General features: G+C 42.5%; 1 protein-coding gene across 4 annotated transcripts in view; it reads left to right on the top strand.

Moving 5' to 3' along the window:
• The window catches only part of LOC149467093 (solute carrier family 41 member 1-like), a 68,565-nt gene that overhangs the window by 40,338 nt on the left and 5,646 nt on the right, over positions 1–22,581 (top strand). For all 4 annotated transcript variants that reach the window (XM_089672291.1, XM_089672293.1, XM_089672292.1 and 1 more), the window contains 5 exons: positions 277–421; positions 6,401–6,547; positions 8,491–8,635; positions 14,118–14,197; positions 18,705–18,839. In XM_089672291.1, coding sequence (XP_089528417.1) covers positions 277–421; positions 6,401–6,547; positions 8,491–8,635; positions 14,118–14,197; positions 18,705–18,839 — 652 coding nt within the window. The remainder of the gene's footprint in view (positions 1–276; positions 422–6,400; positions 6,548–8,490; positions 8,636–14,117; positions 14,198–18,704; positions 18,840–22,581) is intronic.

Below are 22,581 nucleotides of genomic sequence, written 5' to 3'. Positions count from 1 at the left end.
TTACTGTACGCTGATATTATAGCACACAAATCACCAGTACCGATCAGTTGCATCCTATTACTATTTTATCACCACTAAATACTTGGCATTAACACTTATGCAGCATGCGTAATTTTTCTGTATGTTTATAACACCTGAAAAACTGAAACTAAGCACATTTATTGCCAAAAATCAACTTAAACTCTAAAATCCAGATGATATTTGTACCTTCATATAATGGCGAACACTGTTTAACATTCTATTTATATATAAAATTGTACCTCACTGTCATTTCAGGTTCAGGCCACAGTGGTTGGGCTCTTAGCTGCTGTCGCTGCCGTCATCTTAGGGGCTCTGTCTAAAGGCTACATTGAACTGGACCAAGCTGCGGTCCTCTGTGCCAGCAGTGTCACCACGGCGTTTGTGGCTGCCCTGTCCTTAGGTAAGAGCTGTCCTTTTTTGTCCTGACCAGCAAAAGCTCATTTATTACTTTAAAAAGATCCTGAGCTCTGGATAATTAATAATATGGAGTTATCACTTTTTTTTATTTTCTTGGCTTTGGTGCTCATAGGGAAAACTGTGATTACTTGATTTGTTAAAATGTATCTCAAAGTCAAAATGATGGTGATGTTTAAAGATCCTATCATTTTTTTTCTTGCTGTCTGTGTCCATTATTTATAAACCTAGTAAGGTGTGCTGTCTCCTTTAAATTAACATCATTATAATGTCAGACTATTAAAATGAGTAACCCAATATCAATAAATAGAATAAAAATGTGAAAATCAATATGTGAATTCCATAAAAGTGCAGAAACTAAGCAAAATTCATACACAGAATAAGTGCGATACATTTAGTGCAAAAAAACAATCCCCAAAGGCTTTTTAAGTGCCGAGTACAATAAAGTGACTGTGCACCTTCACCCACCACTTGAACAGTCTAATTGCTTATCAAAGCCTAAGGCCTCAACACAATGGGCCAAAACACGCTTTTCAGACAGCAACCACCACTCGGATCCAGATCCCACCAATCCAGATCCCTGCTCCGGTAGTGAACTCGCTATGTGTGTGTGTGTGTGTGTATATATATATATATATATATATATATATATATATATATATATACAGTATATATATATCTAACCTGTTGGGGTTCTTACATGTAATTACCAAGCGGGTGCATTCCCAAGCGTAAATGCACATTTAGTGCACTAAATAATATAAAAACTCCTGCGCTCAATAGAACACCTATTAATAAGCAGCACACACTCGCCTCAACCACAAGGAAAGAACATGCAAATTACAAGAAATAGTGCAGCGCTAACAACCTATACTAAAATACAAATGAGATAAATGGAAATATCCCACATAGAATGCACAATAAATATTCAGTGTTAAGTGCAATGAATGAATACTATGTGCAGCAGTCCATAAATGCCAATGATGGTGAAAAATCACAGCAAACTCCGTGAGGTGATCACAGTGCCACTCAGTGTGCGGTCAATCCACAGATGGCCCCTCACCTCCTTAATGTGACCCATTGGGCCAAACAGCTATGTAGGTGACCTTATACACCCAATAAGGTATCATCAAAGGATGGAACGTTTGGATAGATCCCTCCAATATCTTCTCCTGTCTCATGTAAAATGACACAGATCAGCTTTTTCCCATATCATGGGTGAGTTTCCATGGTCACCCTGAGGATGTCACGTGAATCGTGACGTAAACGCGTTGGTACGCACTGACATCACTTCCGGTGGCGCGGTGACGCCATTTCCAGTGTCGGCGCCATTTCTGGAGGGATTGTAGAGCAAGTGGAGCTGCATGCATTTCCTAGCATGAGAACCATGGAAACACACCCATGATATGGGAAAAAGCTGATCTGTATCATTTTACATGAGACAGGAGAAGATATTGGAGGGATCTATCCAAACATTCTATCCTTTGATGATACCTTATTGGGTGTATAAGGTCACCTACATAGCTGTTTGGCCCAGTGGGTCGCATTAAGGAGGTGAGGGGCCAGCTTGGCCATCAGTGGATTGACTGCACACTGAGTGGCACTGTGATCACCTCACGGAGTTTGCTGTGATTTTTCACCATCATTGGCATTTATGGACTGCTGCACATAGTGTTCATTCATTGCACTTAACACTGAATATTTATTGTGCATTCTATGTGGGATATTTCCATTGATCTCATTTGTACATTTAGTGCACTAGTACTGTACTGTGCCCTTGCAGTGCTGGCATCCAGTGCTGGAGTTCTCCTGGCCTTTTTGTGGGTTACCTCTAGTCTAGGCTAACTAGTTTCCTAACAATACCAGAAATATAGTGAAGCTCAGTTGTTATTATTAATATTATTATCCTAGCACTATAAAGAACAGACATGATACTTAGTTCTGTACTCTAAAGAAGAACTCTGGTCAGAAGTTTTAGGGCAGCTTTAGATATTTTTGCCTTCAACAAATATGGTCTTCATTTGTAATCCAATGATGCAGCCACTGTAAAATCCCTTCCAGAAACCTGCATGAGAATTTATTTCCTGTTTGCAAGACCAGTGGCTGTTTTGCCCACTCCATCCCCAGGACATCGGTTGTGTAACATCTCTGCTGTAGTTCTTTCTATACTAACATGTTGCCCTTGTCTATATGGGAGGACCCAGGCATCTCAGACTTCTATTATGCCTAGCCCACTAACACAGCAAAATTGATGGACAGGCCAGGAGAGTCCCGATCTTTCACGCTCATTCATGACCAGGGGCGGACTGACAACTCATGGGGCCCCCGGGCAATAGGGGATCATGGGGCCCCTGTGTCCTTGCCCAAACTCAAAAAAGCCTATGAAAAAGGTCCCAGGGGCATCTCATGGGGCCCCCTCCTGACCCCGGGCCCTCGCGAGTTTCCAAATGGTCAGTCCGCCCCTGTTCATGACCATAATTCTAACAACATTAATACCCATTGACAGCTACAATTCCCATTGCATGATGGGAATTGTAGTTTGTTCCAGCAGGGCTGCATAGTGACAGGAAGTGATATTAGCAGTTCCTTGATACCTCCTCTGAGTTCCTGAGTATAGCTGCAGTTTGTATTTGTGAGCAGTGACGTCACTGATTGTTTAAAAATAGTTTAATGAACACTTTGGTAGGTTTAAAAAAACAAAACAAAACAAAAAAAAATATATATATATGTTTTGTTTTTTTTGTTTTGTTTTTTTAAACGTACCAAAGTTTTCATTAAACTATTTTTAAACAATCAGTATATATATATATACAGTTGTGTTCAAAATAATAGCAGTCAGACATCACTAACCGGATCAATCACTGTTTTTGGTAGAAATGATATTTCTACATGGCAAATAATTTCCTAGCAGGTGTAGTAGAGTAATAGAAATCCAACAGACCCAACAGTCATGACATGCATGCTGCTGATTCTGTGTCATTGAATCACTCATTGAAAGGGGCATGTTCAAAATAATAGCAGTGTGGAGTTCTATTAGTGAGGTCATTCATTCTTTGAAAAACAGGTTCAATTATTGCCCTTATTTAAGGAAGGAAGGCAGCAAATGTTGTACATGCTGGTTACAGTGCATTTCTCTCTGAAATTCTGAGGAAAATGGGTTGTTCCAGACATTGTTCAGAAGAACAGCGTACCTTGATTAAAAAGTTGATTGGAGAGGGGAAAACATATAAAGAAGTGCAGAAAATGATCGGCTGCTCAGCTAAAATGATCGCAAATGCTTTAAAATGGCAACCAAAACATGAAAGACGCAGAAGAAAGCGAAAAACTACCATTCGAATGGATAGAAGAATAGCCAAAATGGCACGGACTCAGCCAACAATCAGCTCCAGGAAGATGAAAGAAGGTGTGACGTTCCCTGTGAGGACTGTTACAATTAGAAGACGCCTATGTGAAGCCAAGCTATCTGCAAGAAGCCCCCGCAAAGTCCCACTGTTGGAAAAAAGACGTGTGCTGAAGAGGTTACAATCTGCCAAAGAGCACATTGACTGGCCTAAAGAGAAATGGTGCAACATTTTGTGGACTGATGAAAGTAAGATTGTTCTTTTTGGGTCTAGTGGCCGGAGACAGTTTGTCAGACGACCCCCAAACACTGAATTCAAGCCACAGGACACTGTGAAGACAGTGAAGCATGGTGGTGCAAGCATCATGATATGGGGATGTTTCTCATACTACGGTGTTGGGCCTATTTATCGCATACCAGGGATCATGGATCAGTTTGAATACATCAGAATACTTGAAGAGGTCATGTTGCCTTATGCTGAAGAGGAAATGCCCTTGAAATGGGTGTTCCAACAAGACAATGACCCCAAACACACCAGTAAACGTGCAACATCTTGGTTCCAGACCAACAAGATGGACGTTAAGATCCCCGGATCTTAATCCAATAGAAAACTTGTGGGGTGACATCAAAAATGCAGTTTCTGAGGCAAAACCAAGAAATAGAGAAGAACTGTGGAATGTCGTCCAATCATCCTGGGCTGGAATACCTGATCACAGGGGCCAGAAGTTGGGTGACTCCATGCAACACAGATGTACAGCAGTTCTCAGAAACAGTGCGACTACAACCAAATATTCATGAAGTCATTCAAAGGAAAGCAAAATCTTCAAACATTTCTCAGTTTATATAGTGAATGTTTGAGTTTGTAAAGAAGAATACAAACACTGCGATTTTTTTTGAACAGTCTAATATTCACTTTTCTTCCTTTTTTTAGAGGAACAACACAAATTTGATCTATTTTTCTTCATGTTTTGATTTGGAATAGAATGTGTCGTGTTCCCAATGCATTTGTGTGGATGGAAATAAAAGCTGCTAGAAGGATTTTGAGCTTTATTCACTTTTTTCAACACACTGCTATTATTTTGAACACAACTGTGTATATATATATATATATATATATATATATATATATATATATGTATATATATATGTATGTATATATATGTGTGTGTTTGTATACATTTGTTCACATTTGTAATGTCCATAGCAACAGGAATTAAAGCAGTATTCAACCCAAAAGCAAAAGCATTTTTTTTATATTGCAGATTACCAATTTTTATATGTGATACTGCATGAGTTTACTTTTTTAAACTGTCTTTCTTCTGTTTTTAGCTGGTGATCAGGCTAGTCTGTTGTTTTTCAAAAGGACTAGCACTTCAGAAGAATTCATCAGTTACCGAGTTGAGACAAACCATTTTCCACTGACAAGAGTGCTTACAATGATCAGCTTTTATTTATTTATAAAACACCTTTATCCCAAAAGGAAAAAAAAATGTTTGCTGTAACTGCTTTTAAAGTGTGAGCTGTAGATTGGCTTCACTTTGTGAGTATCTTTAAATCTGCTAGTACATCTAACACTCCCTCCCCTCAGACTGACAATGTTGCTGTCTAAAGGTGCCTCCTGTGCTCGTTCATCAAGAGAGGGGGGCGCTCTAATACAGGAGGTGTGTTACTGGCCAGATCACCAGGTGAAAACAGAGGGGAAAAAAATGTCTTAAAAATAAGGAAAACTAATGCTGCCACCACATCTAATGATTGATAAGCTGCAGTATATTATATTTTTGATTTTGGGTTTAATACAGCTTTAATAGGCCAAATGAAATCCTATCCCAAAGTTCAGCTTGAAATAATATTAAAGGGGAACAAGTACAAACAAGTAAAAAACAACCCGTGACAAGTAGAATATGTCCAATTGAGCGTTTCCATTAGATTAGCTCCAGTGTGTATGTGTGTGCGTGGGAACCCGTAAACTGTAAACCCTACAGGGGCAGATTCAGGTGTTAATGGTAAAATGTACTTTCAATTTTGACATAATAAACAATATAGAAAGGTAGGTTAAAGATGAATTAAAGTTATGGATATTTTTGCATAGCTAAATTGTTCCAGCTTGGACCAGTATAAGTATGTACCAGGGGCGGACTGACCATATGGAAACTCAGGGACTGCCCGAGGGCCCGGGGTCAGTAGGGGGCCCCATGAGATGCCCCTGGGACCTTTTTCATAGGCTTTTTTGAGTTTGGGCAAGGACACAAGTGCCCCATGATCCCCTATTGCCCGGGGGCCCCATGAGTTGTCAGTCCGCCCCTGGTATGTACTGTATGTTCCACACCTGAGGGATCCCAGGGAAGCTGGAAATCACCGTATTAGGCACCTCCAGTGATTGCCGCTGTCTTCTTGGTCCTGCGCCGAGTGGCTGCCCCTTTGTGAACACAGCAGGTCGATCTTCCAGGTATGGAACATAAATATTTATAATGCTCCAATCTGGACTGATGTAACTATACAAAAATGTCCACACCTGGAATTCAGTTTTAAATAAGACAAAATTCTAATACTGTGCTTCCAGAAGAAGGAGAAAGAGAAAAACCCAAGTGACCAATTATGACATCTCCGTATTTTGGTGTCCGGTAGGTCTGGTGATGATTGGAGTCATCGTGGCATCCAGGAAACTCGGCATAAATCCTGATAATGTGGCCACACCCATTGCTGCTAGTCTGGGGGATCTGATCACACTGTCGCTCCTGGCTGGTGTCAGCAGCACCCTTTTCAACTACAGAGGTAAGACTCGTAAAGTGATTGTAAACCCCTATTTTTTTCTTTGCAAAATAGCAATCATGTCATACTTACCTGCTCTGTGCAGTTGTTATGCACAGAGCAGCCATGATCTTCCTCGTCTGGGGTCCCAGGCGGCACTCCTGGCTCCTCCCCCCTCACCGAGTGCCCACCATAGCAAACCACTCGCTGTGGGGGCACACCTGTGGGCTCAGTCCTGAGCAGGCTCTGTGTGTCCATAGACAAACAGAGTGCAGCTTGCCCTACCCCCCTCGTCGCTGCCTGTGATTGACATCAGTGGGAGCCAATGTAGAGGAATCAGGACCTCCTTCCTCATGGTGGTGATCCCTCTAGTGATATAAAGATCTATATAGAGGAATCCTGACCTCCTTACTCCTGCTGGTGATCCCTCTAGTGATATAAAGATCTATATAGAGGAATCCTGACCTCCTTACTCCTGCTGGTGACCCCTCTAGTGATATAAAGATCTATATAGGGGAATCAGGACCTCCTTTCTCCTGCTGGTGATCCCTCTAGTGATATAAAAATCTATATAGGGGAATCAGGATCTCCTTCCTCATGGCGGTGATCCCTCTAGTGATATAAAAATCTATATAGGAGAATCAGGACCTCCTTCCTCATGGCGGTGATCCCTCTAGTGATATAAAAATCTATATAGGGGAATCAGGATCTCCTTCCTCATGGTGGCAATCCCTCTAGTGATATAAAAATCTATATAGGGGAATCAGGACCTCCTTCCTCATGGTGGCAATCCCTCTAGTAATATAAAAATCTATATAGGGGAATCAGGACCTCCTTCCTCATGGTGGTGATCCCTCTAGTGATATAAAGATCTATATAGAGGAATCAGGACCTCCTTGCTCCTGCTGGTGACCCCTCTAGTGATATAAAAATCTATATAGGGGAATCAGAACCTCCTTCCTCATGGTGGCGATCCCTCTATTATTATTATTATACAGGATTTATATAGCGCCAACAGTTTGTTCAGCGCTTTACAATATAACAGGAGACAATACAGCAACAATACAGTTCAAAACAAGAGGGTTAGGAGGGCCCTACGCGCTGTGGGGGCACTCCTGTGGGCTCAGTCCTGAGCAGGCTCCGTGTGTCCATAGACAAACAGAGTGCAGCTTGCCCTACCCCCCTCGTCACTGCCTGTGATTGACATTAGTGGGAGCCAATGTAGAGGAATCAGGACCTTCTTCCTCATGGTGGTGATCCCTCCAATGATATAAAGATCTATATAGGAGAATCAGGACCTCCTTCCTCCTGCTGGTGATCCCTCTAGTGATATAAATGTCTATATAGAGGAACTAGAACCTCTTTCATCCTGCTGGGGATCCCTATAGTGATAACTAAAGATCTGTATAGTGAAATCAGGACCTCCTTCCTCCCACTGATGACCCCTCTAGTTACAAAAATGTATATAAAGGAACCAGGACCTCCTTCTTCCTGCAGGTGATCCCTCTGTGACAATTTAACGATCAATATAGAGGAATCAGGACCTCCTTCCTGCAGGTGATCTCCCCAAAGGTATATCCCAGAATTCAGTTTTTTTTCCACACTGCTTGGGCATGCTGTTTGCTCATTTTTCATTCATCAAGCTCCCCCAAATCTTTACCCTCTATAGTTCTGGCCAACACAGTACCCCCAATATTGTACTCTATCAAGGGATTATTTTTTCCTACATAGAATATTTTGCATTTGGAAACATTAAACTGCAGTTTCCACTGCTTTGACCAATTTTCCAGCAATGCCAAATCATATTCCGTGTTATAGACACCTCCAGGAATATCAGCTCTTATGTGCACCTTTGTGTCGTCCGAAAAAAGACATACAGTACCTTACCCACCAAACCTTCAGTTATATCACATACAGCTCAAATATAATCCCTCCTTCATATAAATCTCTCTTATCTCTCTTTGCAGATATTCAATACCTCTCTCCACTAATCTGTGTGATCTTCATCATCCTGATCCCGCTGTGGGTGGCGGTGGCTAAGCAGTCCCCTTCCATTGCCGAAGTCTTGAAATCTGGTTGGCAGCCGGTCATTGTAGCCATGTCCATTAGCAGGTGAGGGAACCTCAGATGCAGATTAGAACTAGAGAAATTAAGTCACATCCCAGCTGTCAGTTTTCTAGGATCCTGATGCTAAAGGTGGCTACATCCTCCCCTGAACAATTCTGTTATACGTGAAGCAGGCTTAATCCCATGCAATGATTAAAGCCGAACTCCAGAAATCTATGAGAAAACCATTTGGTGATTTCCAGTGGGAAGAACTCAGGAGTTCATGGCTGTCTCTCCCTATAAAGCCTCAATCCTCTTTTTACAGCAAGAATAATTGCAGTCTTCCTTCTTCAGTCTCTGTAGTGTAACTTTAGGATGAACCAGGGGCGGACTGACAACTCATGGGGCCCCTGGGCAATAGGGGATCCTGGGGCCCCTGTGTCCTTGCCCAAACCCAAAAAAGCCTATGAAAAAGGTACCAGGGGCATCTCATGGGGCCCCCTACTGACCCCGGGCCCTAGGGCAGTGCCCCAGTTTCCAAATGGTCAGTCCGCCCCTGGGATGAACCCATCATTAAAGTTCACATTTCTCATTAGTAGTATACCAGTCCACACTGGCAAATCACAATATTATTCTTAGTATTGAAAAAACAAAAAATAAACCTCTTTTTTGCTAAGATATTAAAAACTGTTGCTTCTGAACATCCTTGTGTAACAGGCAGGCTGGATCACATGATCGCTGTCTACTATGAGCAACGGGGGAGATTTACTAAAACTGGTGCCCTCAGAATCTGGTGCAGCTGTGCATGGCAGCCAATCAGCTTCTAACTTCAACTTGTTCAATTAGGCTTTGGAAATAAAACCTGAAAGCTGATTGGTTTTTATGCACCAGATTTTGCACTCTCCAGTTTTAGTAACTAACCCCCACTGTCTTTCACGCCATTGGAGACGGCAGAGAGTGTATTGTTTAAAGTGACGTTGTCAGAATGTATCATCACTTCTATCCATGATCACACCTACTAAAAGGCGCTGGAATATACTCACCTTCCCAGCGGCACATCTCCTGAAACCCCACCAGTTTTCTGTCCTCCACTACTGCAGGTGTTGTATTTGTTCAAGTGTGTGGAATACATGCTTCTCCGCCACGATTTATTTTATTACATGTACTTATATAGCGCTGTCAATTTACACAGCGCTTTACATATATATTGTACATTCACATCAGTCACTAACCCTCAAGGGGCGTACAATCTAAGGTCCCTAACCCTCAAGGGGTGCACAATCTAAGGTCCCTAACCCTCAAGGGGCGCACAATCTAAGGTCCCTAACCCTCAAGGGGCGTACAATCTAAGGTCCCTAACCCTCAAGGGGCGTACAATCTAAGGTCCCTAACCCTCAAGGGGCGTACAATCTAAGGTCCCTAACCCTCAAGGGGCGTACAGTCTAAGGTCCCTAACCCTCAAGGGGTGCACAATCTAAGGTCCCTAACTCACATTCATACTAGGGCCAATTTAGACAGGATCCAATTAACCTACCAGTGGAGTGTGGGAGGAAACCCACACAGGCACAGGGAGAACAGGCAAACTCCAGGCAGCTGGTGCCATGGTTGGGATTCAAACCAACGACCCTAGTTCTGCCAGGCGGAAGTGCTAACCATTTAGCCACTGTGCTGCCCAAATACCACCATAATTATATTCCCTTTCCTTTTAGAAGTTATGCTTTTGGATACAAGTGTGCATTTGCTAACAGGTTCACTTTAAAATGGCCCCCCGTATGGTGGACTTGCAATGAAATAAGAGGTTCAGCAAAGCACAGCAGGCAGCAGAACCTGGCGGGGAGATATCTGCCTGTCCTCAAACAAACAGCTGGTGTTTTTTTTTCTTTCATTTTCAATTGAATTTATTAAAACTATGGCTCCATGCTTCTTACATGGGTACTCCTGTTAGCCAATACTCCTTCTCTGATGCGTTTTTTGCCCTCAGTCAGGGTTTGATCATAAGAATATGATTAAGCCCTGTTGGAGGGAAAAATGCGTCAGAGGAGGAGTCATGTCTGGCAGTTTGTGACTGATTATACGCTACCTATACCATATAAACATCTCCAAGCATGTAACAAGTGAAATAAATTCAAAAATACAAATTTTAAAAAAAATAGTTCCTTTTTGGCTTGATATGGCTTGATAAAGTATATTTGCTTATTGAGTGTATTTAATTTATGAGGGATAATGCACTACATGAATTTTCATTTCTTTTGAGGTTTTCGTTTGTCCGTGGGAGGCTTCCCTGGTTGGAAGGCTTCAACACCAGGATTTTTGGAACTTTCATTGAGTGACTATATCATTTTTGAAGGACATATTTCTTATGGTTGCACTGATTTTTATTTTGGACTATTTTATTTTACAATATTTATTTTTGAATTTATTTCACTTGTTACATGCTTGGAGATGTTTATATGGTGTAGGTAGCATATAATCAGTCACATATTGTCACACTTTTAGGGTGAAAGTGTTTTATATATGCTATTGGGTATACTTTGATTTAGATTTATTTAGGGGATACCATAAATTTAGCTACCATGTCTGGCAGTTGTAACATTATAAGAGGAGCCATGCCATTGAAATTGAAGAAAAACACATAGTTTGTTTGTGGTTGCAGGTAGGTTGCAAGTTCCACGTTGGCCTGGCACCCATGGCCAGTGGGTGCATTAAAGTCTTTTTTGACAGTTGAGCATGAAAGGGATTGTTACAAATTAGGTAATCTGCCTGTTGCTGTGTATTACTTGCCATTTTTGCACTACCTCAATCCTTTCCCCCAGTCAGTAGTAGAGAAATAGACCTGCTAGAAGGGGCAGCAAGGTTGAAAATCTACTTGTTAACCACTTCCTCTCCGGACACTTTCACCCCCTTCCTGTCCAGGGCAATTTTCAGCTTTCAGCGCTATCACACTTTGAATGACAATTGCGCGGTCATGCAATACTGTACCCATATGAATTTTTTACCATTTTTTTGAGACAGATAAAGCTTTATTTTGGTGGTATTTATTCACCACTGGGATTTTTATTTTTTTGCTATGTAAATGAAAAAGTCCAAAAATTTTGAAAAAAAGTGTTTTTTTTAAATAAAATTTTGCAAATAAATAACATTTCATCATAAATTTTGGCCAAAATTTATTCCGTTATTTTTTTAGTAAAAAAAAAAAAATCCAAATTAGTTTATAACCAAAAATTATAATTTTTAAACATTTTTTTTTACATGTTTCTTTTAATTTTTTATATTATTATTTTTTTTTTATATTTTTTTTTTACATACTGTCACCCTAGTAGTACAGTGTCACCATGATGACACTGTACTACTTGTGGGGGGTGATGAAGATTTTTTTTTTTTTTTTTTTACACTGATTGCTTTTACACCCATATAGGATGTAAAAGCAATCATTTCTCTTTCTCTCTGTCTGCATTCTTGCAGTCATTGGGAAGTACTGAGTGAGCTGTGATTGGTCACAGCTTGTCACATGGTACAAGGCTGTTGTGAATAGCCTTGTACCATGTGACCTCTGTGATCATTCACAGATTTCACACGTAGTAAGCAATGATGTCACAAGTGACATCTTGCTTACTACTTTGCATGTGATCACTGATTGGCCAATCAGTGATCACATGATCGGGACCTCGTACAGAGGTCCCGTACGACGATCGGTGTTCCACTGTGTCCGGAGGACACAGCGGGCACCAGATCGCGGTGCTGCGCGCTCCCAGGGAGCGCGCACAGCTAGAAAAGGCGGGTGCCGTTTATGAACAGAAACCTGCCCCTGGACTGCCACCGCCCTGCCGTTTATAAACAGCAGGTGGACGGCAAGTGGTTAAACAAATATGGCCATAGATGGATCAAATCTTGGCTGGTTCAGCAGGGACCGGGCGAGATTTGATCCATCTATTGGTAAACTGGACAACCAACCTGTCGGATTTTTTGCATCATTGTGTTCTGCCTACGCCAACCCCCCCACACAATAGCCCTGCAAGAGGGATTCCCCCATCAAAACTAACTGTGTTGATGGGGAAATCAAGTGATTTTCTTTCCTTCCACCACTGATAAATTGCCTAATCTATGGGCTGCTTAAGACCTGCCTGAGAATTTTCTCATCAAGTCCTAGAAGCTCATATACAGATCCCTTCAGATGAAGTCCAGAAGTGACGAAATGCGTTAGTGGATGTAACGTCAAGACGCATGCACGCTAACCGGAAGTGTCGCCGCGGCCATTTTGCTGGTTTGAAACATATGGTTTTCAGCCATTGACTGCAGATTTCATTAGAGAACCATTATAGGAGCTGGAAGTTCCTTTTTCAGATGTAAGTTGCTAATAAATTTATTTCTATGCCTTGATGATCAGTCTAAAAGAGCCTTCTTATCTTTGTAAGGACCTTGGAAATCTAATCCTGGAAATGAAGGAATAAGAAGAGTTTTTGATTCCATAGTATTGAATATGCATACAAATACTCACAGAGGAGTATTATTTATTTATTTAAGGGTAATGCACTATAGTTTATTTCTTTGTTTTGAGGTTTTTTCGCTGCAAAATTAGGATTATTATCCTTCTTACTGGAATTCTCACTGGAAGTTTAGAATTTGAACTTTTTGATTTTGTTGGACACATTTTGTTGGACACATTCGAATTGGACATTTTATGATTATATTTGTAGATATTTTTGAATTATTGTGAATTATTTTTGGATTTTACACAAAAAGGTATTTTATTATATTATTATAAGCTCATATACAGCCTGATAAGTGTGATACTGGGAACTGTGCTGTGTGTCAAGACAAGACAGCTGATAACATAACAAACTATGCTGAAGTTAGCTTCATAGAGTGCTAAATGGCCCATATTTGCTGTAAATCTGTGCACTTTTGGTGAACCGTAGTTGATGTGTTGGTTGGCTTTAAATGTACTGATCTTACAAAGTGAATGGACAAGGAAAAAAAAATATATATATATAAAACTTTTCTCTTTTAAAAAAACACAAAAGTGTTCAAAATATCAAAACAATCCCCACTAGTGTAAACAATTGTTCAGCAAAGTCTCTTTTTTCTTCTTTCAACAACAAGTCTCTTTCTCAACACCCGCAAATTCTGATGACAATATACCTCAAAAGAAAAAAAAGACACTATGTTGAGTTTTTTTCTTTTGAGGTATATTGTCATCAGAATTTGCGGGTGTTGAGAAAGAGACTTGTTGTTGAAAGAAGAAAAAAAAGAGACTTTGCTGAACAATTGTTTACACTAGTGGGGATTGTTTTGATATTTTGGACACTTTTGTGGTTTTTTAAAAGAGAAAAGTTTTATATATTTTTTTTTTTGATTAGCCTTCAAGGGTGGAGGTGGATGACTTTTCTGGGATATTATATGGGAATTTTGTGCTGTGTATTTGTATATATATGAATGGACAAGGAATGTTGATTAAAAAAGTGTCATGACACAGAAGGTCAAGGCCTATCTTTTTTGGTTTCACCACATAAACGTATTCATACATTAATCTTTTCTTGATCTTTCCTAGTATTGGTGGCCTCATCCTAGACAAAACAGTAACAGATCCCAAATTCGAGGGAATGGCAGTATTCACTCCAGTTATTAATGGTACGTACCTTCTGACTTGTCTCCAGCAATGGCTGCATGGTATTTTTTAGGGCAGGTTTCCTAATAGTAACAGCAGTAGACTATTACTGCCTAAAACAAGAAAATGGGTACAAATGGATACCTCAGCACCACATCCTCAAAAATACTGGTAGAGAAACAAAAAAGAAGAATAAGTGGAACTTTTTAGGTGCTAACAACTTTACCCTCAGGAAAAGATCAAGACAAGTGTATATAAAATCATACATTTTTATTATATAATCATGTTATCATTCTATTGGGGTATATACCACATTAAAAAAAAATTGCTAAACCTGATAGCAAAAACAATCAGCTCAGCAACCCCAAACAACAAACAATATATATAAACAATATACAAACAACAAGAGTGACAATTATGGATTACAGCATGCTAATAAAATAGCTGAACAAAACATAAACAGAAAGGGAGGTGCTTATATTCCGACACGTTTTACAAGATGAGCTTCTTCAGGGGTTCACAGGGTGCAGCTGATGAAAAAAAGACAATACATCATAACACAAATGCACATACAGTGTTACAAAACAGTTATATGCCAATAAGATCAATTATTCAAAAACACACAACAATTACTTACAATGCAAAAATATTCCCAAATAGGAGTTTTGCTTATATTGGTGGAGACCCCAATATGTATAGCTGAAGAGGTGACAGGCAAAGATGGAAAAATGGAAACACAACCGGCAAGCCCAACTTGAGCACACAGGGGAGTACCAACCATCGTTCCTGCCTAATGTGTTGCCTGTGGTTTCCATAGGAAGCCCAGTTGACATGGTTACAACAAAGACATAACTGGAGACAGAGCATTGTCACCCTAAAATAGGAACCATAGATACACAGCTACATCTGATAATATTCTGGGTGCACAATTTAAGTATAGTTGGTTGCTAAAGTACAACAAGCAACAAAAAAAAAAACCCATCAGTGACCAGTAGGGATCATCTTGGGCTCAGTTCGAACCTGAAATAAAGCTGTCAGTGCCCAGCCAATCCTCTGTCTACATCTGATTGGCCCGGCACTGATAACTTTCTTTTGGGTTCAACTGAACATGGGTTTGGACTGAACCCAAGCTCATCTATAGTGATCACCACCTCCACTCAACTTTGAGGGACGTCGGAAAATTTGCCATTGGTCAGCAGCTGCAGCCAGCCATTCCTATCATTGAAAGGGGTTAACTCAGGGGTATTGCGAAGCTGTCAAAGTGGACAGCCAATCATAGTGGCAGAGGCATTCCACACCCCACAACTGCATGTACAGTATATATACCCCTTACAAACGTGCAGCTGCAGGCAGGGAATGCCTCCACCCCCTATTATTTGTTGTCAACTTTGACAGCTTTCTGGCGGAATAGCTCAGGCGGTGTCAGGTCATGTCCAAATATGCCTGAGCTCATCCCTTCCACTGATACGCTTATCAGCAGCTGCAGCTGATTGGCTGCTGATTAATGGCAAATTTTCCAACATGTCCCTCAAAGTTGAGCAGAGGAGCCCACATACTGATCGAAATTTGGTTAGTCCCTGCTGGACTGGCCAAATTTTGATCAGTTCATGGCCAGCTTTAGGCCGGCCATAGATGGGTTGAATCTCGTCCATTCAGCGGCTGATCCATCGATCCATCAGTACAATCGGCTTGTCAGACTTTTTTCATGTGATCACTGCCAGAGGCTATTGCTGCTGGCAGTGATCATAGTGTTCTGCCAGCAGGAAAGGATCCAAGCAGTCCACACACAGTGATATAGCTGTGTAACAATGCTGAGAGTAAACTCAATATATAGCTAGAGTGATAAATGTCTTTGGAAAGTCCCCTGCCCAAAGACAGTAAATGCTTGTTACCCCCCTGACTGCAATAACACCTTTCTGCCCAATCTGGGTCTTCTCCAGGTCACTAGTGAAGTGAACACACACCCACTCACATAAGGAGAGGAAAATCCCTCCTACATTGGAAATGTGAGTTAACCCTGAGAGTTACCTTATATAATCACTATAAAAAATGTAACCACTAGGAAAGATCTATTTAATAAATCAAAAATGTAACCCACATGATAGCTAATGAAAAATATGTTACTGATGTAACTAGTTATTCCAGCTTGGAACTATGCTTCTAGAGCAGTGGTCTCCAAACTGTGGCCCGGGGGCCAGATGTAGCCCTTTGCTTGCTTTTATCTGACCCTTGGGGCATTATTTCATCTACTGATACCAACAATTGGTTATAATACCCCCCACTTACACCAATGAAGGGGGCACAACTCCTTCCAATGACACCAACGTTGGGGCACAATTCCTCCCAGTGACACAATTGATAGGGAAATAGAAACAACACCTCCTGTGCTCAGGGATCCAGATCAAGGGTGGGTGGGTGGATGGACCACTTATGGAAGTTCATCCGCCGATGGATCAGAGCTTGTGCAGCTCTTGAGAAGGCTGGGGAAGCCTGACCAGTACTGCAAAGTGAAACAAAAAGTGAGCGCACCAACCTTGCGCATTACCTCAATACAAAACTTGATTTTATGAAAATGAGATATATACTCACAAACGAAGTGTGTAAGATCCTCAAAGGAGCATTAAAGTGCAAGACCAGTGCAAGTCACATCAATGGGGGGAGACTCTCAAAAGTTCTGCTGATGCTTTTCGAAGGGGGGTCCCTTCTTCCTCAGAGCTAAGGAAGCAGGGACCCCCTTCAAAACTTATCAGCATTTGAGAGTCTCCCCCCATTGATGTGAATCGCACTGGTCTTGCACTTTAATGCTCCTTTGAGGATCTTGCACGCTTGTTTTACTGCTTTGTTTGTGAGTATATATCTCACTCATTTTATCGAAATCAAGTTTTGTACTGAGGTAATGCGCAAGGTTGGTGCGCTTTCATTTTGTTCCACTTTGCAACACAATTGATAGGGTCCAATGACATGAATGATGGGGCACAATTCCTCCCAGTGACACAAATGATAGGGACCAATGACATCAATGATGGGGCACAATTCCTCCCAGTGACACAAATGATAGGGTCCAATGACATGAATGATGGGCCACAATTCCTCCCAGTGACACAAATGATAGGGACCAATGACATCAATGATGGGGCACAATTCCTCCCAGTGACACAAATGATAGGGACCAATGACATCAATGATGGGGCACAATTCCTCCCAGTGACACAAATGATAGGGTCCAATGACATGAATGATGGGCCACAATTCCTCCCAGTGACACAAATGATAGGGTCCAATGACATCAATGATGGGGCACAATTCCTCCCAGTGACACAAATGATAGGGACCAATGACATCAATGATGGGGCACAATTCCTCCCAGTGACACAAATGATAGGGACCAATGACATCAATGATGGGGCACAATTCCTCCCAGTGACACAAATGATAGGGTCCAATGACATCAATGATGGGGCACAATTCCTCCCAGTGACACAAATGATAGGGACCAATGACATCAATGATGGGGCACAATTCCTTCCAGTGACACAAATGATAAGGTCCAATGACATCAATGATGAGGCACAATTCCTCCCAGTGACACAAATCATAGGGTCCAATGACATCAATGATGGGGCACAATTCCTCCCAGTGACACAAATGATAGGGTCCAATGGCATCAATCATGGGGCACAATTCCTTCCAGTGACACAAATGATAGGGTCCAATGACATCAATGATGGGGCACAATTCCTCCCAGTGATACAAATGATAGGGACCAATGACATCAATGATGGGCCACAATTCCTCCCAGTGACACAAATGATAGGGTCCAATGACATCAATGATGGGGCACATTTCCTCCCAGTGACACAATTGATAGGGACCAATGACATCAACGATGGGGCACAATTCCTCCCAGTGACACAAATGATAAGGACCAATGACATCAATGATGGGCCACATTTCCTCCCAGTGACACAATTGATAGGGACCAATGACATCAACGATGGGGCACAATTCCTCCCAGTGACACAAATGATAAGAACCAATGACATCAATGATGGGCCACAATTCCTCCCAGTGACACAAATCATAGGGTCCAATAACATCAATGATGTGGCTGAATTCCTCCCACTGACACCAAACCATGGGGCATTATTTTTTCCCACTGATGTTGGGACCTTTTCTACTCCCACTGGCCGCAGTCTGGCCCTCATAAAGTCTGAAGGACAGTAAACTGGCCCTTTGTTTAGAAAGTTTGGAGACCCCTGTTTTAAAGGGATCCTACAGGTATGGTATATACAGTACTTAGTTTTATTGGTCCAGGCTGGAATAATGTAACTATGTAAAAATACCTATACCTGGAATTCATCTTTAAAAGTTAATGTTTACTTTCTGAAAAATCTTATTCTCTTCTATATAATGTTAAAGTGGAACTACACTGTATCTGAGCACCACAAACCAAAAACGCTATTTAATTCATTTTGAATATTCAAAACAAGCAAAGTTGAAAAATTGCTTCAATGATGTCTAATCCCGCAGGTGTGGCCGGGAACCTGGTTGCTATTCAGGCCAGCCGGATCTCCACCTTCCTCCATTTCTGGAGCATGCCGGGCGTCCTACCGTACAAAATGAGGCAGCACTGGCCCAACCCTTGGACCACCTTCTTCTCCTCCGGTATGTAAGCACAACTTCTGTAAGAGCTATAAATGTGGGCAAAGTCCTGGAGAACAGTGACCAGCAGTCATACTGCCACACTGCAGGGAATTCATGTTAAGCAGCCACAACTTATGATAGGCCGATATGGACAACTATGCCATTCTGCTGGGTGAAGAACAACTTAAACTCGCAGCGCCTAGCAGGATGTCAGGCCCCGCAGGAGCCTTCAGAACCTGGAAGACTATATATTAGACGTATAGTTAAAGTGCGTCTGTGCTTTGCCAATGTAGGGAAAAGCAAGTACTTCCAGGTATGGGAGGGGGGGGGGAATCATGTGCCTGGCTTACCTTTTTCCCACATGACAGCATTGATGTTTGGTGATTGGCTGCTCTTACATTGGGATGGGATAGAGTCCTGAGCTCTGTATGAGCGCCAACAAAGTTCAACTTAGAGCTTACACAGAGAGAAATAGAGGAGGTGTTGATGTGGGCCTTCTGTCTAAGTGACAAAGGTCCACTTATTCACATTCCCCCTCGGTAAAACTCCCATGGAAAGAATAGTTGCATTTCTTCCTGTAGTACCTAGATGAGGGTGACATCATCCTCCTTCTGCCCAGATCGCATGTTGAGTAGCCCAAATCTTGCAGAACACGATCCTGCACTGTGCTGCGATTCAGGCTACTCAGCATTCCCAGGAATCTTGCTGGAAGGATGATGATGTCACTCCCTACATTTCAAAAGTCTGAGAAACGTGAGTATATATTTTTTTTCCCCACACCCCTCAGGTAATTTTAAGCAGGGGGTTTTCGTTGGGGGGGTGAAGGGGGCATCTTGAATAAGTGGACCTTTCCCGCTGAGATAGAAGACCCACATCAACACCACCTATATTTCTCTGTGTAAGCTCTAAGTTAAACTTTGTTGGCACTCATACAGAGCTCAGGACTCTTTCCCATCTCAGTGGGACAATACTAGAGAGCAGCCAATCACCAAATCACCAAGCACCAGGGGCGGACTGACCATTTGGAAACTCAGGCACCGCCCGAGGGCCCGGGGTCAGTAGGGGGCCCCATGAGATGCCCCTGGTACCTTTTTCATAGGCTTTTTTGAGTTTGGGCAAGGACACAGGGGCCCCATGATCCCTTATTGCCCGGGGGCCCCATGAGTTGTCAGTCCGCCCCTGCCAAGCACCAATGCTGTCATGTGGGAAAAAGGTAAGCCAATCACATGGTTTCCCCCCCCCCCATACCCGGAACCTGGAAGTATATATATTTTTTTTTTCATGGAATGATGGGTCTAGAAATGGAAGGAAAGAATAAACTGCTAGTGGGCTACCATTAAAGTATAACTAAAGCCAACATTTTTTTTTAGTCTTGCATACAGTGGTAAGAGGTTAGCCCCCCTATCAGGCTTTTTTTCCTGCATGTGCCCCCATTAGACCTGGTTTACACCTATGCAGTTTGTGTTTTCTCTGCTTTGCAGTGCTTTTTGTGGTGCATTTTTTTTTTTTTGTTTACAAACGGTTTTATTTCGCAAAAGTAGACTGTAAGACAACAGTACAGTTTCAAGAGATACTTACAGCAAAAACAAGGCACTTTTGAAAAGTACAATACGGAAAAGTATATTAATATAAGAAAGGAGCAAATAGAAAGTAGAAAAGAGTAGATTGCAAGTACATGAAAATGTAGACAATTAAATAGGTTGAATGTTACATCTGTCAACAGTATATGCCAGTCAATCTTCACTTGGGATGTTGTTAATCATGCAATAAATGTCTATGTCAGGGATCCGGGTATAACCAGAGATGTGTGGACTGACACAGGGAAGTAGCAGGCTTCAGGAACACAGGCGTAGTCAGGGCTGGAGAGGTGGAATGGTCAGGCAGGCCGTTAGGTACTGTCAGGCACCGCCCGGCAGGATCTCTAGTACCCACAGAACGGGATTCCCCAGGGCGCGGAGTCTAAGCCCCAGTCTGCCTTTTCACCAGAGCCCCTGATGGTGGGGATGGACTTGGCACAGGACTGAGACCAGGTCGCGGCCCCTGAGTGCACCCAACTGTGGCAGAGGGGTCCGCCGAGGGTATGTGCCGTGGAAAAGCCTGACGTGAAGAGGCTGGCAGGCCTGGTAACAGGGACAGATCCGTGCGGGATGGATCGTCTGGGTAGCGTCAGGCGTAGTCAGGCAGGCCAGGTCAGCAACGTGCGGGCAGCGAGGTACCGGAGGAGCAGGCAGAGAATAGTCAGGGTCACAAGCCAGGTTCAGTAACTCACGGGCAGCATGGTACAGAGGATCAGGCAGAAGGATGGTCAGGCAAGCCAGGGATCAAGCAGGAGAAGTCAGCAGAGGTCAGGATCAGGCAGGGTCAGATCAGATAGTCAGCAGAACAGGAACACAGAATACCAGGTACAGGGGCTCATGGGAAACAATACACCAAGGCACTGATCACAGGCCTGGTCCTGCTTAAATACACCTCCTGCAATCAGCTTCAGCTGATGGCTGACTGCAGGAGTGAGCTTCTGGTTGCTGAGAGCACCCGCTGGCCAGCCCTGGTACTGCAGCCCACACGGCAGGTGAGTCCCACCACCAGTGGTGCATCCATTCCTGACAGTCTATAATCCTTCCATGACTCCCATTTTTTGTCAGATAAGTGCATCTTATCCAGTAAGGTATAATCAATACGCTCCATGAGCATTACAGCATCAACTCTGTGCAAATCGGAAGTTAAGGGTGTGGACACGTTTTTTGACTCGTTTTGCATTTTTTTTTGGGGGGGGGGGGGTGGATTTGTGCCAACTTGTTGCTCGGCAGATTAAAAACTTAAAAGACGTCAAAAACGCACTACATGACTTTTCTGCAGCCTCTCCATTGAAGTCTAGAACCAAAATGCAATGTTTTGCGTTTCAAAAATAGCCCTGACCCGCTCCAAAAACACAGCGGCTCAAAAAAGCATAGATGTGAACGTGTCCCATAGGAAACCATGTTACATGGACTGTAGAGTGTTTCTGCAAAAAGCACAAAAAAACGCATTGGTGTGAACTAGGCCTTAGGCTTGGTTCACATCTGTGGAGGTGGTGCCGCTGCAGGACCCACACAATTACCGGCAGCTGCAACCACCCACACAGAGAAATGCAGGACCCGTGGGCTGGTGCTATTAATCCTAATGGCACACCACCCGCACTGGGAATCACAACCGTATTGGGAACCTCAGTTCCAGTGTGGGCTGTGATTTAAAAAATAGTTGTCCATAAACTCGATCTGCACAACCGACGTAGCTCTGAAAACTTCGTCTTAGTTCAGTAAACCACAGTGTAAAAGTTACAGTGACAGGCGCTGACGCGTTTCAGCCGGAACAGCGTCATGACTAAAGCCGTGTAGGCCGAAACGCGTCAACTGTTTGTTACTGTAACTTTTACACTGTGGGTTACGGAATGAAGACAAAGGTTTTAGAGCTACGTTGGTTGTGCAGATCAAGTTTATGGACAATTATTCTCAGCTCTGCGACTGGAGATCGGGCACCCGCTGTCTCTGCTAATGGAGGTATGTATGGGAAGTAACATCACTCTCTCTTTAGCACCACTCTCTCTTTAGCACCACTCTCTCTTTAGCACCACTCTCTCTTTAGCACCACTCTTTGTTTAGCACCACTCTCTTTTTAGCTCCACTCTCTCTTTAGCTCCACTCTCTCTTTAGCTCCACTCTCTCTTTAGCACCACTCTCTTTTTAGCACCACTCTCTCTTTAGCACCACTCTTTGTTTAGCACCAC

Source organism: Staurois parvus, unplaced genomic scaffold (genome assembly GCF_062004578.1).
Source record: "Staurois parvus isolate SC_StPar_1 unplaced genomic scaffold, SC_StPar_1.0 ptg000124l, whole genome shotgun sequence".
In the NCBI taxonomy this organism is placed as follows: Eukaryota; Metazoa; Chordata; class Amphibia; order Anura; family Ranidae; genus Staurois; species Staurois parvus.
The sequence above is the reverse complement of the archived record's forward strand: the minus strand, read 5'-3'. Positions and strand labels throughout refer to the sequence as shown.